Source organism: Hyperolius riggenbachi, chromosome 11 (assembly GCF_040937935.1).
Source record: "Hyperolius riggenbachi isolate aHypRig1 chromosome 11, aHypRig1.pri, whole genome shotgun sequence".
Classification (NCBI taxonomy): domain Eukaryota; kingdom Metazoa; phylum Chordata; class Amphibia; order Anura; family Hyperoliidae; genus Hyperolius; species Hyperolius riggenbachi.
Genome location: NC_090656.1, coordinates 176239713 through 176264926, shown reverse-complemented (window position 1 = coordinate 176264926; position 25214 = coordinate 176239713). Strand labels below are relative to the sequence as shown.

The 25214-nt window shown below is 43.3% G+C and overlaps 1 protein-coding gene across 1 annotated transcript in view; it reads left to right on the top strand.

Annotated features, from left to right (window-relative positions):
* The window catches only part of HSD11B2 (hydroxysteroid 11-beta dehydrogenase 2), a 78074-nt gene that overhangs the window by 27718 nt on the left and 25142 nt on the right, over positions 1-25214 (top strand). Inside the window, exon 2 of the mRNA XM_068260027.1 lies at positions 16687-16899. Within this exon, the coding sequence (XP_068116128.1) occupies positions 16687-16899 (213 nt within the window). The remainder of the gene's footprint in view (positions 1-16686; positions 16900-25214) is intronic.

Genomic DNA, 25214 nt, shown 5'->3' with positions numbered 1-25214 from the left:
CCGCCAGGCCGCGGCTGCACACTCCGCATTGGCGCTAGTGCGGCTGCGCAGCTCCAGGGCCAGCCCCCCGATCCACGCATCCTGTTGCAGGCTGTAATTTCTGCAAATGGAGGATCTACTAAATATTGATTTCATTTTTTTTATGGTGCCCAAATGTATGCACCTGCCTAATTTTGTTTAAACATTTTATTGCACACTTTCTGTAAATCCATTAAACTTCATTTCACTTCTCAAATATCACTCTGTGTCTCCCATATGATATATTTACCTTACTTTTTTTTATCGTAGCAACCAATGATTTATACAGAAAAATCATGGTGATTAACATTGTTGCCCAAACATTCGCATCCCACTGGATACCTTATAGGTTCACAGATGGCTTCGGAATTGGTGTTGCCATGAGACAAGGTCAATGAGCTGCATTGGATTAATTCCCAGCTCCACAAACATGCAAAAAATGATCAGAAAATTTACATCAATTTGACTTTACTAACATTGCATTGGCCATCTCTTGCTGTCACTGTAAAGAACCAAGTTGCCTGGCTTAGCCCTACTGAAATTACCCCTGCTGGTCCACCCAAGGTGTAGCATCTATTTAACCACTTTACCCCCTACGGTTTTTACCCTAAAGGACCAGAGCAATTTTCACCTGTCAATGCTCCTACCTTTCATTTGCCAATAACTTTTTCAATACTTATCACAACAAAATGATCTATACCTTGCTTTTTCCCCACAGATTAGGCTTTTTGGGGGTGATATTTGTTTTCAGTAATTACTTTACTTTCTATGCATTTTTAAAGGGAAAAACAAGGAAAAAATTGAAAAAAATACACAATTTCTCCAATTCCAGCCCCTTTAGTTTTAAAATAAACAATGCTACCATACACATGTTTTATCTACCTATTTGTCCTGGTTATCAAAAGGTTTTAATTATGTAGTACAAAGTATAGTGACAATATATTATTTGGAAATAGAGGTGTATTTTTTTTTTAGATGTTGTGGTTTTCGTTTTCTCATTGCACACTACCAATGATTACAAGCCCTCATTAGCAAAAATAAGAGTACTACACCCTCATGGCATACATATTTAAAAAACTAAGACTTTAAAGTAAATATTTATGCATTCTCTTTTTAATTCTGTCACTAATTTGTTTTCTGTTTTTAACAAGTGTTTTATTTTGGCACAAAGTATATGAAAATAATATTTATTGCTTCTCATTCAGTTTGCAGCTAAAAAAAAAAAAAATCAACTGTCACAAGCCTCAGATCTCAAACACCCCAAATTCTATTCTTTTGCTTGTCATGATTAAAATGATACCCTATATACATAATCTGATAGCTTTTTGGCCACGCAATACACACTTAACCATAAGCAGCACCAATTGATTTTTCAAGACCATTTTTTGCACCAAAAGAAATAGTCATTCTTTCTTAGAAAAGCCCATGGAGTGTCTGAACAGTCAAGAAAAGCCATAAATGTCACCATTCTGAAAATTAGAGACCCAGGCCTACTCAGATATACATTTATTTTTTTTAACATTTGTACTTATGTGGTTTTGCTGCAATTGTACCATAACTGTAAAAAAATGGTATTTTCTCAGTTGTTTCCACATTGGCAAAAAAAATAATTAAATTACATAGGCCTCATCTGTCAAACACCCCAAATTATATTCTCCCTCTTGTCAGGGCTAAAATCATAACACATATCCCGTATATACTCAAGTATAAGCCAAGTTTTTGAGCCCAAAAAAGTGCCGCAAAAGTGGGGGTCTCGGATTATACTCGAGTCACTAGCCTTTGACTACCCTCCCACTAGATTGCCACCCTCCCCTACTTCAAAAAGAATGCATACAGAATGGATTTTAAGAGCTGTGCTATGCGCCACAGTCATCCGTCTTTCTTCCCGCTACCCTTCTGCCGAGCTGAGCAATATACTCTGCTTTAGGCTGCCCCGGGCCACCAACTCGCCATACGCACAGAAGTGCGGTCACCCCCAAGTCTCTCTTTTCCAGCTACCCTTCCCCAGAGCGGAGCGATATACATTTTTTGCCTGTCCCCGGGCCACCACCTGGCATATTCAGAGACGCGCACAGCAGAGTGTTTACTCACTCATCCACACCGCCTGCTGCAATCTCGTATGTATGACGTCCCGCAGTGGCGCATGTAATGAGAGGCATCACTGCAGGACATCATACGTATGGGACCACGGCAGGCAGCGTGGACGGGTGAGTGAACGCTCTGCGGTGCACGTCTCTGAATATGCCAGGTGGGTGGCCCAGGGACAGCCGAAATCAATGTATATCGCTCTGCTCTGGGTGGGAGTAGCAGGGAAAGAGACTCGGGGGTCACCACGCTTCTGTACATATGCTGGCTGGGTGAGTGGGTGGGTGGTCCGGGGCAGCCTAAAGTACGATATATTCCTCCGCTCTCAGAGAGGGTAGCGGGGAGAGAGGGGTGAACACGGCGCACTGCTCTAAAAATCCATTCTGCACTCATTCTTTCCAAACTAGGGAAGGGTGGCAATCTATAAATGTAAGCCAGAGCATTTGGACATCAGATGTAGATTGTTGTATTGTGACAGTTGCATGTCATGTCTATCCTTCCATACCCTCTACCATACTGCAATGAGCTGGGCTGCTACATTTGAAATCTTTGTTAGCTTAGAGCATTGTGTCAGGGAACTCAGATTTCCATTTTATTTGTATACACACGCCAATTCTGCAAAGGATACGAACACCTCAAACACCTCAAATTAGCAATTGAAGTTTAACCACCTGTCATGTAGCTGCCTGAAGCTGCCACATTCAGAATGCTATGACTGACTGATATCTTGTATTTATGCATTTTATATTAGGCATAGTAGTCTTGAATGATTCTCCCCAAGTCTCTGCAGAGGTGGTGAACGCTCTGCTGTTGTGGCATTTCCTACATCCCAGCTTATACTCGGGTCAACCCTTTTTTTCCTGTTTTTTAAAGGAAAAGTTAGGGGGTCGGCTTATACTCGGGCCAGCTTATACTCTAGTATAGACAGTACATAATCAGTTAGGTTTTTGGGCACATGACAGACTGTAAACTACCAGTAGCGCTAAAGGCACTTTTTTTTCACCAAATGTAACAATGTAATTCTTTCTTATTAAAGGCCCTGGAGTGACAGAACATTTGATACATGTCATTAATGTTACCATTCTAAAAACTAGAATGGGGTGATCCCTTGGGAGCGTCCTGTGCATGCGCAGTACGATATTTTCTCCTACTGCGCATGCGCAATACACTCAAGGCGGTGGGAGCATGAACGTGCTCAGCCAGGACAGTGCAGACGCAGTCGCTGGCGAGTGGCTTTGTCACCAGAATTGAAACTGAGCCCCTGCGGGGACCAGAGGATCGTTCCAGGATGTTGCGGGTACAGGGCGGAGGCCGGGGATCGCCGATCTCGAACAGCGCTGCGGCCCCCGGCAGGGCTGTTCGCATGTAAACAAAGGGGATTTCTTCCCCTTATGTTTACAAGCAGCCTGCTAACCGAGATCGGCGGCTAGCAGGTTATTCACGGAACTCCGCTCCGCGAACGGGCAGGGAACGATCGCGCATGCGCGCGGCCGTTCCCTGGGAAACTGCAGCCCCAGGACTTGACGCCAATTGGCGTTAGACGGTCCTGGGGCTGCCGCCGCGGTCACGCCCATTGGCGTGAGGCGGTCTTCAAGTAGTTAAAGAGGAACTTCAGCCTAAACAAACATACTGTCATTAAGTTACATTTAGTTATGTTAATTAAAATAGGTAATATCTCTTACCCACCCTGTTTTAAAAGAACAGGCAAATGTTTGATTTCATGAGGGTAGCCATCTTTTTGGTTGAAAGGAGGTGACAGGGAGCATGAGACACATTTCCAAATGTCCTGTGTGCTGATCACTTATCCCAGTTGCTAGGCAACGTGAATAACAACATAGGAAATCCCATCATGCTTTGCACAGCATCAGGGGAAAAAAGCCCAGGCAGTTTTCTTTGATGGGTGGAGCTTAGCTAAAAAATGCAGCTAAAAATGATGCTTTGGTAAGAAAAACAAATTTCTGGTGCTGTGAAACTGTTAAAGAAACACCAAGCCTTTTCAGTTCTGCTGAGTAGATTTTTAATCCGGAGGTTCACTTTGAGGTTCCCTTTAGGCAGGGAACACACTAGATGCGTTTGTGCATGTTTTGCCACGGACGTCAAAACGTGCATGATTGTACAATGCACATGCATTCACATGTGCACCCGCACATGCCCTTTAAGGCAGGAACACACTCTCAGGGCTTTTTTTCCCCTGCGATTCCTGGGTCTTTGCTGACCTTTTCGTTTGTGTTTAACGCAAAGGTTTGTCCATAAACGTTTCCACATTTCTGCTTTTGCGGCGGCATGTACCGTACGCGAGTGTGTCGTGTGGAAAAAAGCAGAAAGCTGTGTGATTTAAAAATGTGCAGACGATACGGTTTCCTTTAGGTAGGGAACACACTAGATGCGTTTGTGCGCATTTTCCCATGGACGGCAAAACCCACACGATTCTACAGGCTATTGAAGTCCGTAGCCTCGTGTGGGAAACGTGTGTCGCAACTGTTTGTTCACGTTTTACGTTTTTCCACGCATTGTTAAATTGCACGACTTTCTGCTTTTTGCCGCAACGTGCACATTTGCATAATGTACGTGCTGTCAGAAATGTGGAAACAGTCACAGAAAAACCTACACGTTAAGCACAGATGCAAAAGCGTAAACGCAAAACCCGACAGACTCGGGAATCACAGGGGAAAATGGCACTGCAAGTGTGTGCCCTGTCTTATCTACCTGTCCCTATCTACCTGGGGCTTCCTCCAACCCCTGGCAACCTATCTGTCCCTCCCCGCAGTTCTGCCTCCATTGCAGATGCCTCGTCAGGTCGGTATCCTTTGAGCGCTTGGCCGTGACTTTCGTGATCATGCTCACGTGGCAGCAGTACTGCGCCTGTGCAGAACGCTCCAGGCTATGTGGTACAGCTGATTACAACTTTGCTGAAAACAGAGTATGTCATCTTGAAATTTTGTCAAGCACTGTTTGATTTTGCTTGCTGAGGAGGACACTATGATCTGCATCTAATTGATTGGCGGCTTCTAGTAATTAACCTACTGTTGGACCACCCCTGTGTATTTGCTTTAAATGTGGTGTTCATCTGTAGAAAGAAACCAGGTAAATCGTTTTGACTTTTTGAAGTCGTTCAAAAGCCAGAAAGGTGTGGGCACCACTGCTCTGCGGCCTTGGAAATCAAAACACAGACGACAGAACTAGGAGCTACTAAGTATAGTATGGAAGCCAATATACTGTAATTGGAGCACCTGCTTTACCAAGTCTTCAAACTTGATGCCTCTGTCATGAGGCACCAAGCTTGAACACTTTGTAAAACAGATACTCCAATTATTTTGCCTTAAGAAGTGTTGTTGTTTTGTTTTCCTCAAAACGGGTCGTGATTGGATTCCTTTTTTTAAAATGTGAAAATAAAAGTTGTTTTTGAATACTTGACTTATCAAGTCTGACTATCTGGAGGCAAGTCCACTGCTAACCTCCCTTTTTAATCAGTTTTTACTGTATTTTATCCTATGCTGGTGCCTCTGTTTCTATGATCATTGAACCTACTGTTATCCACCCTTGGTGGAGTGGTGATTCCCCTATTTCTACACCACAGAGAGAAACTTCCTAACCTGAGTGGGGTCATGTGTACTCCCTCCACCTGCCTATACAGTGGTTGCCTTTGTGGAAACCGATGTTTGTATTAGTCCTTTAAAGCCTATATTTAATGCTACCCCATTAACAGTACAAACTACACTATATTGGGCTCTCAGTTTATACTCCCTAACTGGTCTTGTAAATGAATGGTACAAGAGGCACCAAGGATGATATAATAATTAAAAGACTAAAGAAAAATCATAGGACAGGATTCCTTGTGTTTGGAGAATATCTTGATCATGAAGACGTGACGGTAACAGCATAGACTTTATTCACACGTTACATCACACACTGCCAGCTTTGTTAGATGTAGCAACAGAGGTGACGTGTTCACCGGATCAAGCTGGCAGGATCCAGCAAAATGTGTTGTAAAGTTTATATTACTCTTTTCACCACATCTATGTGATAGAATCATTCTCTAGTAGGAGGTAATCCAATCCTTCTGTAATTTTGTTTTTAATTGTTTTATTATTATATAAACGTTTTATAAACAATGTAACAGAGGCACCAGAAGGATAAAAATAGATAAAATGTTTAAAAAAACAGGGAGGTAATAGGTGGACTTACCTCCCTGATGCAGACACAAGTAAAAGTCGAGTTTACGACAATTTAACGATTTTATTTATATACTCCAATATTTCGCAACGCGTTTCGTGGGCTCAACCCACTTCATCAGGCTATAAACAGGAGCAATCACACACTATAGGACAGAAGGAGACAAAGCCACCAAACAGTTCTGTTACAATATGTTCATACAGTTACAAGAAACAGAACTGTTTGGTGGCTTTGTCTCCTTCTGTCCTATAGTGTGTGATTGCTCCTGTTTATAGCCTGATGAAGTGGGTTGAGCCCACGAAACGCGTTGCGAAATATTGGAGTATATAAATAAATCGTTAAATTGTCGTAAACTCGACTTTTACTTGTGTCTGCATCAGGGAGGTAAGTCCACCTATTACCTCCCTGTTTTTTAAACATTTTATCTATTTTTATCCTTCTGGCGCCTCTGTTACATTGTTTATAATATTGTGTCCACCCCGGGTGGAGGGGAATTGGCCCCCTTCTTTCTCATCTACAGAGAGCGACTTCTTACTCCTGAGTGGGGACAGGACAGGTTTAATCTCCCCACCTGCCTTCGCAGTGGTTACCTGACAGGTAACCCTGACTTGTGAGTATTACTCTAACAATTTCACATATTACCTTAACTACCAGTACATACTGCACCATATCGGGCTCTCGGTTTCTCCCCCCCTTTTAATATAAACGTTTTACTTTATTATCTGCTATATAAATACTAAATATATAAAAATTCTCAAGGGTCTGGCAGCCCTTGAGACTCATCATTCCCTATTATCTCTGATGGGTTTTAAGATGGAAGGTAAGATCAGGCAGAAGAGTTACAACTTGAGAACATGTACGGGGAATGTTGACTGGCGGTGATTGGGATCCGATGATCCCCAGGGAGACCTTACAGGTCCAAGGCTACATAGATGCACTGCTAGCCCGAAGGCTAGCAATGTGTTCTGTTGCTATGCGGGCGGGGGCAGAGGGCTGATGGAGCTGCGCTGGTATGTCATGTACGGCTATAGACATTGGGATGTGTGCTACGGAAAACAGCAGCATGACTCTCAGATTTGCACTGGCATGTGATTCTAATAGCATGCCTAGTGTCTAAATGGGGAAAAAAGGGACACTGAGAGCCCAATATAGTGTAGTAAGTTGAGAGGTGGATGAATGAAAAGTATACAGTGGCTTGCAAAAGTATTCGGCCCCCTTGAAATTTTCCACATTTGTCACATTACTGCCACAAACATGAATCAGTTTTATGGGAATTTCACGTGAAAGACCAATACAAAGTGGTGTACACATGAGAAGTGGAACAAAAATCATACATGATTCCAAACATTTTTTACAAATGCATAACTGCAAAGTGGAGTGTGCGTAATTATTCGGCCCCTTTGGTCTGAGTCCAGTCAGTTGCCCATAGACATTGCCTGATGAGTGCTAATGACTAAATAGAGTGCACCTGTGTGTAATCTAATGTCAGTACAAATACAGCTGCTGTGTGACGGCCTCAGAGGTTGTCTAAGAGAATATTGGGAGCAACAACACCATGAAGTCCAAAGAACACACCAGACAGGTAAGGGATAAACTTATTGAGAAATTTAAAGCAGGCTTAGGCTACAAAAAGATTCCCAAAGCCTTGAAAGTCCCATGGAGTGCTGTTCAAGCGATCATTCAGAAATGCAAGGAGTATGGCACAACTGTAAACCTACCAAGACAAGGCCTTCCACCTAAACTCACAGGCCGAACAAGGAGAGCACTGCAGAAATGCAGTCAAGAGCCCTATGGTGACTCTGGACAAGCTGCAGAGATATACAGCTCAGGTTGGGGAATCTGTCCATAGGGCAACTATTAGTCGTGCACTGCACAAAGTTGGCCTTTTATGGAAGGGTGGCAAGAAGAAAGCCATTGTGAACAGAAAAGCATAGGAAATCCCGTTTGCAGTTTGCCACAAGCCATGTGTAGGACACAGCAAACATGTGGAAGAAGGTGCTCTGGTCATATGAGACCAAAATTGAACTTTTTGGCCAAAATGCAAAACGCTATGTGTGACGGAAAACTAACACTGCACATCACTCTGAACACACCATCCCCACTGTCAAATATGGTGGTGGCAGCATCATGCTCTGGGGGTGCTTCTTTTAAGCAGGGACAGGGAAGCTGGTCAGATTTGATGGGAAGATGGATGGAGCCAAATACAGGGCAATCTTGGAAGAAAACCTCTTGGAGTCTGCAAAAGACTTGAGACCTTGGTGGAGGTTCATCTTCCAGCAGGACAACGACCCTAAACATATAGCCAGGGCAACAATGGAATGGTTTAAAACAAAACATATCAGTGTTAGAATGGCCCAGTCAAAGTCCAGATCTAAATCCAATCTGTGGCAAGATCTGAAAACTGCTGTTCACAAACGCTGTTTATCTAATCTGACTGAACTGGAGCTGTTTTGCAAAGAAGAATGGGCAAGGATTTCAGTCTCTAGATCAGTGTTTTTCAACCGCTGTTCCGCGGCACACTAGTGATGTTGCCTGGTGTGCCGTACGGCAGAGGTCCCCAACCACCGGGCCGCGGCAGGTCTGGCCTCTCGCCCCTCCCCTCCCAGCGGCCGCCGCTCCTGTTACCTTATCATGAGCAGGCGGCTGCTTGTCCTATTAGATTCCCCCATAGCCGCTCTCCTCAGTGGCATCTCCTATTACAGCAGTGCGCTCGGCGGCTGCTGTGATGAGCAGGAAGCGGTACAGCGGTTCCCATGTTAACGGCGATGCATATCGCCGCTACAGGAAGCCGCTGTACCGCTTCCTGCTCATCACAGCAGCCGCTGAGCGCGCTGCTGTAATAGGAGATGTCACTGAGGAGACCGGCTACGGGGGAATCTAATCGGACAAGCGGCCGCCCCCTCATGATAAGGTAACAGGAACGGTGGCCACGGAGGGGGGAGGGGCACTACCTATCCATACTAGGAAGCTATACTGGGCACTATACTAGCTATACTGGGACACTACCTACCTATACTGGGTACTATACTAGCTATCTGGGCACTATACTACCTATACTGGGCACTACCTACCTATACTGGGCACTTTACTGGCTATACTGGGGCACTACGTACCCATAGTGGGCACTATACTGGGGCACTACCTATCCATACTGGGACTATACTAGCTATACTGGTCCTTATACTAGCTATACTGGGGCACTATACTAGCTATACTGGAGCACTATACTAGCTATACTGGGGTAACTATACTAGCCATACTGGGCAACTAAACTCCCTATACTGGGGCAACTATGCTAGCTATGCAGCCGCACCCCAGCCGCCCTCCCCCCCCCCCCCCCATAACCCGCTGCGCACGACACTGTCCACTAGGTCGCGCAAACACCCGCGAGAAAGGGAATTCGCCCCCTCCACCAGGGGTGGACAACAATATTGTAGACAGAACAGAGGCGGCAAAAGAATAAAAGCATATATCTAAAATTTTAAAATTCTTAGGGAGGCGGTGATGGACGCACCTCCCCAAAGTAGACAGGATACTGTAGATTTAGATACAAGAAAATGTATTTATATACTCCAACAAACAGTGCAACAGGAGTACACACAGTAAAGTCTTAAAGAAAACCTGTACTGAAAATTAAAAGTCAAAAAAAACATACATAAGTCATACTTACCTGCAGTGTAGTCTACTCCTCAATCTCTTTATCCTCTCCTGTGTCCTGTTTGTCCACTGTGATCAATGGAATTCTCCGTCCTCCATTTTGAAAATGGCCATTACCCCATAACAGCTTCCTGGTCAGCACACAGTTAAACTGTAATATCGCCCACTTGAGCCATGGGGAAACATGGACACATCAGTTCTCCTCTCAGCTGTAACTGACAGCAACTGATCTATAACTGACAGCAACTGATATATTTCAGTTCTGACAAAATGTTGTCAGAACTGGAAGGGATCATTGTCAGAAGAAAATGGTGAGCTTCTGAGGGGACCTGATGGCGAGGTAACTATGTAATGTTCATTTGAAGTTACCTCATGTGTTTATTTTAAATAATTTTACTCAGTACAGGTTCCCTTTAAGGTCACGACAGAGGCGCTTATCGTGACCTTAAGACTGCACTGTGTGTACTCCTGTTCGTTATTGCCTGAAGAAGCGGGAATATACCCGCGAAGCGCTTTGCACTGTTTGTTGGAGTATATAAATACATTTTCTTGTATCTAAATGTACAGTATCCTGTCTACTTTGGGGAGGTGCGTCCATCACCGCCTCCCTAAGAATTTTATAACTTTTAGATATATGCTTTTATTCTTTTGGCGCCTCTGTTCTGTCTACAATAATCTAGTGTCTAAATAGGCAGTGTTTCCCTGTCCAACTCACATGCGTTCTCAGACATTGTGGATACGGGCCCTAAGTAATTGCTACATAAGCAAATCGGAGAAGGTTTTCTGCTTTCCCTAGATACAGCAGAAGATTTTCAGCAATGTTTACACAACTTGGATGTAGCAGTCTTATCAGTTAACCTTTTGAGGACCGCGGTCTTAAACACCCCCCCCCCCCCCCCCCTAGTGACCAGGCCATTTTTTTTACAAAATAGGCCACTGCAGCTTTAAGGGCTCGCTGCAGGGCCATACAACTCAGCACACAAGTGATAGGCTAACCCCACCCACAGCATTAGCCTATAACAGCGGATCGCCTTTGTGCCTGTGGAAGGAACATCCGAGTGACACGGCTGTCCCCAGTACAGCGCTGCCTTAGATCACAGTACTGTACAGTGGTATTAGACGGCGGTTTCAACGTCTAACAGTCGCTATCGGTGATTGCCGCTGGGAGGCTGATGGCGGAGCGAAGCTCCGTCATCCAAGCGGGGATGCGCGCGCGTCGGCGAGCACGATCCCTTGCAATCTTCGCCCCAGCACTTCACGTTAATTTGCGTGGAGTGGTCCTGGGGATGCCGCGCTGCTCACGCCAGCCGGCGTGGAGTAGTCGGTAGGCAGTTAACTTTTTTTTTTAAGATTCTTTATTTTTCAACAATTTTTTTTAAATTACCGAAAGTAAACAGCTGTTTACAGTATTATTATTATTATTTAGTATTTATATAGTGCCGACATCTTACGCAGCGCTGCACAGAGAATATAGTCTTGTCACTAACTGTCCCTCAGAGGAGCTCACAATCTAATCCCTACCATAGTCGTATATCTATATCATCTAGTGTATTTATTGTAGTCTAGGACCAATTTGGGGGGAAGCCAATTAACTTATCTGTATGTTTTTGGGATGTGGGAGGAAACTGGAGTGCCCAGAGGAAACCCACGCAGACACTGGGAAAACATACAAGCTCCTTGCAGATAGTGCCCTGGCTGGGATTCGAACCGGGGACCCATCACTGCAAGGCGAGAGTGCTAACCACTATGCCACCGTGTTGCCCGTTCATCCAACATATAATACAAACGTCTCATATGAAAGAGAGAGAAAATATACAGATTACATGGCCAACCAGCGCCGTGGAGGAACGTCTGTACCTGAAAGAAATCCTGATTATAGGGAAGAAAGCAGTTCCTCAGAACGCCAAGACCATCTAGACCATGGTAGAAGCCATAGAAGATTTCAATTTACATCTTAATAAAAGTCAATATGCTTAGGTTATGAGAAATACAACGAATACTTCAATCAAATGACCAGACCGATGATCATGGGAATAGTGATAGTGGGGAGGACCCAGGGCCCAGAGGGATCATTTCCCTGAGACATACCCCATAAAGATTGCTCTAGTAAAATATCTGGGAACATATAGAAAGGTCCTAATCGGGGCGGACTTTAGGTACTGCAAGCACCCTAGCTAATCAAATACCTTACCCACAGAGGGTAAAAGAGAGACAGAAAGACAGCAAAGAAGAGAAGAAAGAGAGAGAAAAAGGAAAGAATTGAGTGACCTGAAAATGGTGTCCAGGCAAATCAGCACAGAGGCTACCAATGCACAGAAGGAACACAAGTCCTTTCTGTGGTGCTGCGCACTTTAGTTTCTTAGTACTCGCATCAGGTGAAAACAAATTTTACTACCAGAGGTCAAGAGCGGCAGTTAACTTATGAGTGAAGTAGGGGTTTGAGTATTAACCCTTCCAGCCTTAATGAGGAGAGATTATACTGTAGTTCTGTTGATTTTACAGTCACATGAAATAAAACATAATTAGATATTCTAATAATTTATTTGTGGCTGCATTGAACTTTATTAATTTTTTTTTTCTGAAAAAAAATTCATGGTTTGCTGGCAAGCGTTGCCTAATGCATGCAAATCCACAGCAATGGCCAGCGAGCGGTTAATAAAGCCATAATTTGAAATTGTGATAGTTATTCAGATCAACTGCAGCTTCAGGACAGTGTTATTTTTGTTTTGCTTTTTTCTGGTTGAACTTGGACAGATGTCTTTTTTCGACCAAACTATGTATATTTCTGATCTGAATCACCCACAGGTGTGGTATGTTCCACCTATAGCTGCCAAACAAGAGTGTAAGAATATGCAGCTATTTGACCTACTATAGACTAGGAAGAGGATCAGTTGTGAGAAAGTGAATACAGTATGGCCTCATTTGGCCTCGTTTGATCTAATTACTGTTTACTGTGTTAATCTGCTCTACAAGGTCTTACCGCCTACAGATGACACATATTTCATGGAAAAAGCCATAGCTGACTGTCCATCTCCGTCTATTTCGTGTCATTATGCTGGATAAACTGTACACAAGTGCCTTTACCTCATATTCTCCCTGAGAATAATTGCTGACAATTATTTTAAGAAGCAGTTTGCATCATTAGGTTTCTATTCCTGCATTTTTCTATTGCAAACTATGGAAACAAGTTAAAAACGAATGTATCTGAAATGCATATCAAAGTTACATGGAGGACCTTCCCTCACCCACTCACCCCCGTCCCCTTTCCAAAGTCACCTCTTAGCGCCCATTCACACTTAAAGTGGCAAAATGGTAGCACTTAGCGCTACTGTTTTGAGCAGGTAATTTTACTGAGATTAGTGCGGTAAAATCACTGTACACTCTCACTATTCCTGTTTATCACAATCAGCACTTTTTTTTATCACTGTATCGCTATTGCTCTAGAATTGCGGGAAAATACTGCAGGCAGCACGTTTTGCGATTTGCTGCGAAACATCCGCAATCGGCGGCAGTGAGATCACTGCCATACAATTACAATTGTGCTAGCACTTTAAAAAGCGCTCGCGATTTGGCAATTAGCGGTAATTAACCGCTAATCGCCCTAGAGTGGATGGGTCCTAATGGTGCAGATTTTAAAGGATACCCGAGGTGACATGATGATAGACAAGGGTATGTACAGTGCCTAGCACACAAATAACTATGCTGTGTTTTTTGTTTTTTACTTTGCCTGAAAGAGTTACAGGTATGTAAGTGGCTGACTCAGTCCTGACAGCAAGTGACTACAGTGTCACCCTCACTGATGAGAAATTCCAACTATAAAACACTTTCCTAGCAGAAAATTGCTTCTGAGTGCAGGAAAGCAATAAAAAGTGTCAATAGTTAATAGATTTTAGCACTGGCATACTTCAATGAATGTGTCCTTCAGCAAAAACAATAAAACAGTTAAAACTTAAAAAGTAGATTTTAAACATAAAATAAAACTGTGGAATATCTTAAAAAGTCATTTTTAGGAGACGGAAGATAAATACAATTGTTTAATTAGTTTATTTTAGGTACTAATCACATATATCCACACCTTTACACTAACTCCACCTCCTGCACAATAATAGCTATCTCTGACCTAAACTCTCACACTGACTCTAAACTATTTTCACAAAAAGGACCTCTATCAATAGAGTGCCAATGACTAAAAAGACACTTCCAGGACAGGTCCTCTGTGCCAAAATCAGAGAGTTGAAAAAGAAACACTCAATTGCTGAGGCACAGTGGTAGTTATGGATGTAGTTGTATGTTGAAGTCTGACAAACTGGAGATTCCCTCTTGGCTGTGGTACAGGAAGTGGTAGCTAGTGAAGTTGGAAGGGCAATTTGCAAGGTGATTGCTTATTCAGCTTCGCATTGACTTCCTTGAGAGGCTCAAATTCTACTTCATTGTTTTACCCCAACTTCGGTATCTTTACTAAGCATACCACTATACCTTTCAAACAAGCACAGTGGGGCGCTGAAAGAAGGAAGCCCCATATCTACCCCAGGTTTCCTGTTACACCCCCTTTCTTTGTGTGTGACCTTGTGACAGCAACTTGCGCATGTTGCTTTCATAATGTGTGTTACACTATTTGCTTAACTGGTTAAGGGCTCTGCCTCTGACACAGGAGATCTGGTTTCAAATCTCTGCTCTTCCTGATCAGTAAGCAAAACTCCCTAACACTACTACTGCTTTCTGAGCGCGCCCTAGTGGCTGAAGCTCAAGTGCTTGGAGTCCACTAGGAGAAAAGAGCAATATATATGTTATTGGTCTTGATGTCTGTTTCCCTGTTATGTAAAATAAGGGCCCGTATGCAATTCACTGTTTCTCCTAAGTTTTCTCCTAGGAGATAATTTTTCATCTTCTGTTTAAAAGCACTTTGTAATTGAACTTTGTAACTGAAAAAGTGGCAAAAAAAAGTAGGTGATAAAGTATTCTAAAAATGATTTTGAGAATTTTCTTGTTTTTACGTGGTTTTAAAGGCATGTTTGCAAGGTGTGAACATATCACCTAGGAGAAAGTTAGTTGCATACGGGCCAAGATTTGCTTGCTATATTGTTCCAAATGAATGTGAATGGATGTCTGTGTATTTGCCAAGTTCACCACATCCTAAAATGAACACTCTGCCATTGGAATATAGAATACTGGATTCTCTCACAACAGAGGTTGACATGATGTTTAGGATGCAGTCACACTGTGACACCCTGTGCTTCCAATGCATACTGCACACTGCTCACATTATAATGAGCATCATTTTAAAGCCTGGCCAATGTCTAGGCAATGTGCAGATATTCACATGCATTTTCTAGAAAGAATGCAATATACAGTGAGAATAGCATGATCCGTTACAATGCAGAGATGTAAATCTGCCTCTTCAATTGGCAGCGAGTTCACAAGCAGTAATCTTGCCCTATGCAACACGCATAGGGTCAAAGCACCCAAATGGAAGAGAATGGTGCCAGGCAACACTAGGCCAGATATAAACCTTCAGGAACTTTATTAGCAGCCAGCAGCATTTATCTAATGGCAGAGAAGACAGAAATGATGCCAGGAACATGACGAACTAGTACATATTACCAGAATAACCTAAATAGCAAATGGGTCACTAGAAACTGTGGAAACAGTGGTCATATGGCTATGGTAGGCATTATAAACAATGCATTAAGGGAGCTCAGAGCTAGAAATATATCCAACTTTTTTTTAACAATTGCATCAATAATATGCCTCATAAACAAGCAGTATAAACCCCTCACCCATAAAACCAATGCATGTGTGGTCAAAATTGCTAGCTTGTATTAGCCTATAAGTATTCCTAATTAGGAGTGCACTCCAATTGCAAGGCTCAATTTTAAAGGGAACCTAAACTGAGAAGGATAGGGATTTTTCCTTTTAAAATAATACCAGTTGCCTGTCTCGCCTGCTGATCCTGTGTCTCTAATGCTTTTAGCCACAGCCCCTCAACAAGCATGCAGATCAGGTGCTCAGACTGAAGTCAGACTGGATTTGCTGCATGCTTGTTTCAGGTGGGAGATCCAGATACTATTGCAGCAAAGAGATCAGCAGGACTGGCAACTGGTATTGTTTAAAAGGAAATCTCCATATCCCTCTCTGTTAAGGTTCCCTTTAAAAATGCGATCCACAGAAGCAGAAATCCATATTGATTGATTCTAACCTCCCCATGTCACTAGAACACTACTCTTATATAATGCATTTGTACGCACTCATTACTGACACCTATATCTGTCTATCTGCGTCAAACCCCTGCCAGCAACCGCCCACCAGATACTCAAGCCAAAAGCCAAAGCTGATCAACTTGCTTCCTCCCTTGTAGGCATTCAGCAGCATATGTGCCGCATATCGACCTAGCCGCAGGAGGTAGCTGATCCCAGTTGGCATGGTTGGTGGCTGGGGAAAAGTAGGGGGAGGGCGCAGCTGACACAGATGTGTTTAGTAAGCATTAGATTGTGAGACCCTTTGAGGGACAGTTAGGGTTGGGACCCACTAGTAATAGCAACCACTAAGCAAGTTGCACAGAGAGGTGCACTGTATGTAAGAGTTTAAAAATAAATTTCCAAAAGTATTTTAATACTTGTAATTTCCATAAATTGAATAACAATTTCAAGGTCCAGTTAGACTTTAATTTTTCCCACTTGTTTTCTGTGATCATTTTAAATTATATTCTTTGTATAGCTTTTGTTAAACACCCATCCTTTCTTGGTCTCTTCCCAGGCTGTGATTCTGGATTTGGAAAGGCTGCTGCCCAAAGAATGGATGAGATGGGCTTTAAAGTAATTGCGACTGTACTGGATCTTGAAAGTCCAGGAGCCAAGGACCTCCGGAAGAGGTGCTCAGACCGTCTGACCATCATTCAAATGGATCTTACCAAATCTGAGGACATCATGAGAGCCCAGAGAGTGGCGAGGGAGCAAACATGTGATACTGGTATGTGACTAAAATAAAATCTGATAACCTGGGGTTACAGACTGATAGTAATAATCATTATTAAGGGATTGGTAAGAAGAGCTGTAAAGCTTTATCCTCCAGGGGGCACTAATACATTGGGCCTAAAATCGAAGAACCCAAAGTGCTTGGGTGAACTATCAAATACTGGCATAAGGAGATGGAAGACATCTATAAATAGAAGTAAAAACACCAAGTCTGGAGAAGACAACCCTCAAACCTGACATAGCTGGAGCAGTTCTCCTAGGAAGAAAGGCTGCACTACTTGTAGTCAGGGGGACATGGCTCATTGAGACCTACAAGAATCACTGGTTTGCAAGGATTGTGCAAGAAGATATTAGGTTAAAGTAAACATGAATTGAGGAAACTCGCTTCAGGTTAGATACATACCGATGTAGAGGGAAGCCTCTGAATACCATAGAGCCTTTCCAGTCCTGTCCCATCACTCCAGCGCTGTCCTCTAATGAAGTTATGCATCTGGCTGTGCTGTGTTCGGTATTCCTTGGGCAGTCTTTGGAAGTGCTCGCGTACCCGGGAGCATTAGTGCTGCGCATGTGCGAGCCCAGACTTGCAAGAACACACTACGGATGCACTCGTCTTTGGAAGTACTCATTGCAGGTTCACTTGAAGGTTTCCATTATTTTTTCCCATCGCATTTGTTATTATTTGAACATTTTCTGTTGCATCAAAACTAAAATTAATTTTGGTTTAATAAGGAATAACCACCTACTGGTGCCTGTTTCCTTGTCATATTTAAGCAAATTCAGAGAGAATTTTTGGTTCTTTTTTGTGCATTGCACCATTAAAATGTTCCATGTCTCCTGCTCTTCTCTCTGTGCGTATTACATAAATGTATGCACATATACAGTATACAGTAAGATAGATAGATATTAAAAGAAAAAGGGGTGGACAAGAGCTGCATACAGTTCATACACAGCTAATATGGCTGAACGTTCATAATGAGTGGAGATCAATCAGAGACATCTTGCAGTAATAGTCAATAGCAGGCACAATTAGGGATCAACTCCCCCCTTCTTATCCCCACTCACCAGACGATACGGCCGAATTGGGCCCGACTGCGCCTCTGAGGTATTGGCCACCTCACAGCATCCCGAGCAAAGCAGGACACTCCTTGGTGCACTCCAACCGGTTACCATCAAGCATCAGTGAACTCCATCCGTTATATGTAAAAAGTAAGAACCCTGACATTGCGTAAAAAATATGTCGCTTTTATTGTCTAAAAAATGGCAAGTCAGTACAAAGCTGCCAATAGTATAAAACGCAGTGTCATGGATACAGCGGTCAGCCCTTCAAAGCTGCCGCCAGGCTGATGCGGTCAATAAACACTTCTAGTGCGCCGCAATGATTGTATAGCAGCACTACCGTTAGCCGCTCCGCTGATAGACTTGCTAAAGTTCGAGATCTCGCGTGTTCCCGACGTACTGCGTCCGGTGACGTCACACGCTAACACGGCGCTCCGTAGCTCTGTCCAGCGCGTTTCGTTGCTAGGCAACTCATCAGCCCCTGATAGGACCATAGGACTCAAAGCGCTTAGGCTCTCTCAGATTCAGTAATTGGTAGTAGGATGAAGTAATAACAAACATAATTCTGCAAATGCCAAACTGAGCAGGTGGGTCTTCAGTCTGTATTTAAACACGTCCATAGATGTAGCTGTCTTGATCTGCTGAGGTAATTGTGATGAGTCCTCAAGAGGACCACCACCGAAACGCTAAGGGAAGTCAGGGTTGTGCAAAAGTTGTAAAAGGAGATGGGGTCCTAGACTGCAACTGATACAGAGACCGTACGCCATCCCACACAGTGTATGATAAGACAAAGGAGAGTTCTCATGTAGCTTTCTTTGTCCCTCATTTGATGCCCAGAGAGATCCCTTCCATGTAAATGGCGATAAAATCGCTTCTTCTATTCCTACCCAGACAGGTAGATGATCCCCATCATAAATAAGCGGGACCTGAGCAAGTTGCCAAGGGATGAATTGCTTCATCAAGTGGGGAACTGATAGGCCTCCAAGGCTCTAATGCTAGTACATACACTGGGTATTCAAGGCTTCTTGTGTGCCCAAATGAATGAGATCTTTTTCTGGAGTGCAGAGATATCTTTGTTATTGAGAGGTATGGGAAGTACTCTAAAATAATAGGTAAGTCTTGGGAGAAGAGTCATTTTGATCACTGCTATACAGCCAGTCTATGATAGGGAATAGGAATGCCATGTGTACAGATCCCGCATCAATTCAGGTATGACCTGGGCATAGTTCCATTTGTACAAATTAGATATGTTGTTAGTTATGTTGACAACTAGATATCTGAGAAAATGAGGCTTACATTGGAATTCAAAGGGGACAGCTGTCTGCTTCACCTCAGGACTTGGAGTAAATGAATTATTTTTAAACTGCTTAATTTTATGCCTTCCATGCCAGACGATTTATTGTTGCATTCCCCAGACAAATTGTGCGTGCAGGCATGTGTGCAGTATAGGGAAGTGCAACACATACACAACATAACTTGGCTATTAGGATTACATTTTACTTGTGAGACTCACACAGGTAGATTCTCTTTAAAATGGCAGTTTTGTTGTAGTAGAGTACATGTGATTTTGGACGTGTGCAGAGAAAGTAGTATCCCAGCACTCACGTTTCGCTGATGCGTCGGACTAGACCGGTCTATATTGTGTTTAGCTCGCTGCAATGTATAGATAAACATACAGTACGTAGGGTTCTCAAGTCCGATATGTGCACACTTGTCAGTCATGTAGAGTGAGAAAGGAGAGGACTGGCACTGCTGTTCAAAACTTTATTGCACTTACAGTTGCATTAGCTTCATAGAGCTATGAGCGGCTGGGTGGGTGCTAGGTGGAGGATCTCAGCAAATGTCCGTTTCGCGCTGCTGGCACTGGTTCACTGCAGTGAACAAATGCCAGCAGCGCAAAATGGACGTTTACTGAGATCCTCCACCTGGCAACTGTAAGTGCTTTTAAGTATTTCAATAAAGTTTTGAATGGCAGTGCCAGTCCTCCACTTTCTCATTCTGCTTGACTGACACTTTATTTTGGGCCATCTGCACTAAACTCTAAAAAAAAAAGTTGCTACGTCCAGGCCACCAGAATTTAGAGCATCAGGCCCTTTGTCCCTTGACGGCTCAACTGTGTGAATTTGTTGCTCTGGACTAGTCAGAGCAGCACTGCAGTGCAATGTTTTGCTGACAATTAGGATTTTATCATCTACGCAACCACAATCCTTTCCTAATTTTATTTATGTATTTATATAGTGTCGACAGCACTGTACAGAGTATATTGTCTTGTCAGTAACTGTCCCTCAGAGGACAGTTATAATGAATACTTTTCTCTGTGCATGTCCTAGCTGCTGCTTCAGAGGTGCCACCTGTTGAATTGTGATGCTGATACCGTAGTTAAAATTTCGGTGATGTAATATTACCAAAATTTTACCATCTAATTACTGGTGCCTATGGTATACCGAAGCACAAACCGACCTTCTAGCCGTTTGGCTACTAATAGCCGGATAGGTAATGGTTTGGAAGTTTTCCATAGTCGAACTTATGCCTGTGCCAAATGAATCGGTCCATTAATTTGAGCTGTGCCAAAAATGCTGGCCCTAGAGAATTTGACTCCTGTGAGGACACACAGACACACTGCATACTGAACTGGGGGATCTCCATTAATGACAGCAGCAATGGATGCTGTTACTAAAAGAGATCCCCCAGTCAATACCACTCTTCAGTCACACCCTGCCTCCCCCAACTTTCCAGGCAAGACTTGTGATGGAAGGACGCAGAACAACTGTTGATCAGAAGGTCAGCTGGGCACCCACCTGCCTTTCTCTCTACCTATTTACTGTGTTGTATTATTATGGATTAAATGATATCTTATCTCTTGGACTGTCTCTGGTGTATTCTCTGGTTTGTCATCATAGACTGGCCTTTTCATTAAAGCAGAGAGCAGGAAAAAACAGCATAGGTTGTTAGACAGGTCAGATAATCCTATGGTTAGTTGAACCCACTTTTGATAGCATCTAACTGAGATAAGGTTGTGTACTGAGAAGCTTTACCATTCGACATTAGGGCTGGGAGCACACTTGGCAGAGTCACTAGCGTTGCGAAAAACGCATGCGTTTCTGCACATAATGGGCCGCATAAAAAACACATCTGTCTTTTACAATGTGCATTTTTCAAAATGCACAATTTCTTGCATATTTCTCAAAAACACATGTAAACCGCACAAAATGTACTGTATTTCAAAGGAGATGCAGAGGACTAGGTTTTACATGGATTTTTTTGATGCGATTTTTTTATTCAATAAATATGATACTGTAGTTTCAAAAGCGAAACGATTGAAAAAATGCAAACGCATCAAAAGCGTATTAACCACTTAAGGACCGCAGTCTTTTCACCCCTTAAGGACCAGAGCCTTTTTTCCATTCAGACCACTGCAGCTTTAATGGTTTATTGCTCAGTCATACAAGCTACCATCTAAATGAATTTTACCTCCTTTTCTTGTCACTAATACAGCTTTCTTTTGGTGCTATTTGATTGCTGCTGCGATTTTTACTTTTTATTATATTCATCAAAAAAGACATGAATTTTGGCAAAAAAATTATTTTTTTAACTTTCTGTGCTGACATTTTTCAGATATAGTAAAATTTCTGTATACATGCAGCGCGAAAAATGTGGACAAACATGTTTTTGATTAAAAAAAACCCATTCAGTGTATATTTATTGGTTTGGGTAAAAGTTATAGCGTTTACAAACTATGGTGCAAAAATTGAATTTTCCCATTTTGAAGCATCTCTCTCATTTCTGAGCACCTGTCAGGTTTCATGAGGTGCTAGAATTCCAGGATAGTATAAATACCCCCCAAATGACCCCATTTTGGAAAGAAGACACCCAAAGTATTCACTAAGAGGCATGGTGAGTTCATAGAAGATTTTATCTTTTGTCACAAGTTAGCGGAAAATGACACTTTGTGACAAAAAAATAAAAATAAAAAAAAGTTTCCATTTCTGCTAACTGGTGACAAAAAAAAAATGAAATCTGCCACGGACTCACCATGCCCCTCTCTGAATACCTTGAAGTGTCTAGTTTCCAAAATGGGGTCATTTGTGGGGTGTGTTTACTGTCCTGGCATTTTGGGGGATGCTAAATTGTAAGCACCCCTGTAAAGCCTAAAGGTGCTCATAGGACTTTGGGCCCCTTAGCGCACCTAGGCTGCAAAAAAAATGTCACATGTGGTATCGCCTTACTCAGGAGAAATAGTATAATGTGTTTTGGGGTGTATTTTTACACATACCCATGATGGGTGGGAGAAATATCTCTGTAAATGAGATTTCTTTTGATTTTTTTTACACACAATTGTCCATTTACAGAGATATTTCTCCCACCCAGCATGGGTATGTGTAAAAATACACCCCAAAACACATTTTACTACTTCTCCTGAGTACGGCGATACCACATGTGTGACACTTTTTTGCACCCTAACTGCGCTAAGGGGCCCAAAGTCCTATGAGTACCTTTAGGATTTCACAGGTCATTTTGAGGCATTTATTTTCTAGACTACTCCTCACGGTTTAGGGCCCCTAAAATGCCAGGACAGTATAGGAACCCTACAAGTGACCCCATTTTAGAAAGAAGACACCCCAAGGTATTCCATTAGTAGTATGGGGAGTTCATAGAAGATTTCATTTTTTTTTCACAAGTTAGCGGAAATTGATTTTTATTGTTTTTTTCACAAAGTGTCATTTTCCACTAACTTGTGACAAAAAATAAAATCTTCTATGAATTCCCCATACACCTAATTGAATACCTTGGGGTGTCTTCTTTCTAAAATGGGGTCACTTGTGGGGTTCCTATAATGCCCTGGCATTTTAGGGGCCCTAAACCGTGAGGAGTAGTCTAGAAACCAAATGCCTCAAAATGACCTGTGAAATTCTAAAGCTACTCATTGGACGTTGGGCCTCTTAGCGCACCTAGGTTGCAAAAAAGTGTCACGTGGTATCGCCGTACTCAGGAGAAGTAGTATAATGTGTTTTGGGGTGTATTTTTACACATACCCATGCTGGGTGGGAGAAATATCTCTGTAAATTAAAATGTTTTGATTTTTTTTACACACAATTGTCCCTTTACAGAGATATTTCTCCCACCCAGTATGAGTATGTGTAAAAATACACCCCAAAACACATTATACTACTTCTCCTGAGTACGGCGATATCACATGTGTGACACTTTTTTGCAGCCTAGGTGCGCTAAAGGGCCCAACGTCCTATTCACAGGTCATTTTGAGGCATTTGGTTTCTAGACTACTCCTCACGGTTTAGGGCCCCTAAAATTCCAGGGCAGTATAGAAACCCCACAAGTGACCCCATTTTAGAAAGAAGACACCCCAAGGTATTCCATTAGGTGTATGGTGAGTTCATAGAAGATTTTATTTTTTGTCACAAATTAGTGGAAAATGACACTTTGTGAAAAAAAACAATACAAATCAATTTCCGCTAACTTTTGACAAAAAATAAAATCTTCTATGAACTCGTCATACACCTAACGGAATACCTTGGGGTGTCTTCTTTCTAAAATGGGGTCACTTGTGGGGTTCCTATACTGCACTGGCATTTTAGGGGCCCAAAACCACGAGGAGTAGTCTGGAAACCAAATGCTTCAAAATGACTGTTCAGGGGTATAAGCATCAGCAAATTTTGATGACAGGTGGTCTATGAGGGGCCGAATTTTGTGGAACCAGTCATAAGCAGGGTGGCTTCTTAGATAACAGGTTGTATTGGCACTGAAGTGCAGGAATGTTCTCAAATCGTGACCTGGACATGGCAATTAAGTCGTACCAGCAGTGATCAGAAAAAAATTTTCTGTCACTGCGGTGGGGCGGGTGAGGGTTTGGCCGGGTGATCAGAAGCCCGCAGGGGGCATATTAGGGCCTGATCTGATGGGTAGCAGTGACAGGGGGTGACGGGGTGGTTGATAGGTGATCAGTAGGTGATTACAGAGGAGAATATATGCAAGCAATGCACTGGCGAGTTGATCAGAGGGGGTCTGGGGGGCTAATTGAGGGTGTGGGCGGGTGATTGGGTGCCCGCAAGGGGCAGATTAGTGTCTGATCTGATGGGTAGCAGTGACAGGTGGTGACGGGGTGATTGATGGGTGATCAGTGGATGATTAGAGGGGAGAACAGATGTAAACAATGCACTTTCGGAGGTGATCTGAGGGTGGGTCTGCACGCAATCTGAGGGTGTGGGTGCGTGATCAGGTGCCCACAAAAGGCAGGTTAGGGTCTGATCTGATGGGTGGCAGTGACAGGGGGTGATTGATGGGTGATTGACAGGTGATCAGTGGGTGATTATAGGGAAGAATAGATGTATACAGTACACAGGGGGGAGGGTCTAGGGAGGATCTGAGGGTGTGGGATGGGGTGTTCAGGAGCCCCCAGGGGGCAGTTTAGGACCTAATCTAAAAAATAGCGTTGAGATAGTGACAGGGAGTGATTAATGGGTGATTAGGGGGGTGATTGGGTGCAAACAGGTGTCTGAGGGGTGGGCAGGGGGGGTCTGATGGGTACAGTGGGCGATCAGGGGGCAGGATCAGTGTGCTTGGGTACTTACTAGAAGGGCTGCAACCTGCCCTGGTGGTCCCTCAATCACTGGGACCACCAGGGCAGGAGGCAGCCTGTATAATACGCTTTGTATACATTACAAAGCGTATTATCCGCTTTACATGCGGCAGATCGGGGGTTAACAACCCGCCGCCGCTGCTAATTGGCTGGCGGGTTGACGTCGCAGGTGGGCACATCCAGCATGCGATCCCAGGCCAGCCAGTTCGCAACGAGCCGCCGCCGATCGGCGTATTGCGGTCGTTGCGGGCTCCACTTTGCCGCCGCCCCAAGTGGTTAAAATCACAATCCAGTTATATATATATATATATATAGATAGATAGATAGATAGATAGATAGATAGATAGATAGATAGATAGATAGATATAGAGATATAGAGATAGATATATATATAGGTGGTTGGGAGGGGATCAAGGGATACATGGGGGGAAGATCTGGATAAAAAAGTGTTTTTTTTTATACTAAAATCAGACAGCCTGTCAAGGCTGCAGGCTGTGCGTCTCTCCCTGACACACAAGATCCACACAGTGACAGGGAGAGGGAGGCGGAACGGCAACTATGTTGCCTTTCGGAGGGTGATCGCTGTGATTGGCTCACAGCGATCACACGGCAGGGAGCCAATCAGTGACGGCTCCTGCCGATACCCGGCAGCCTTAGCT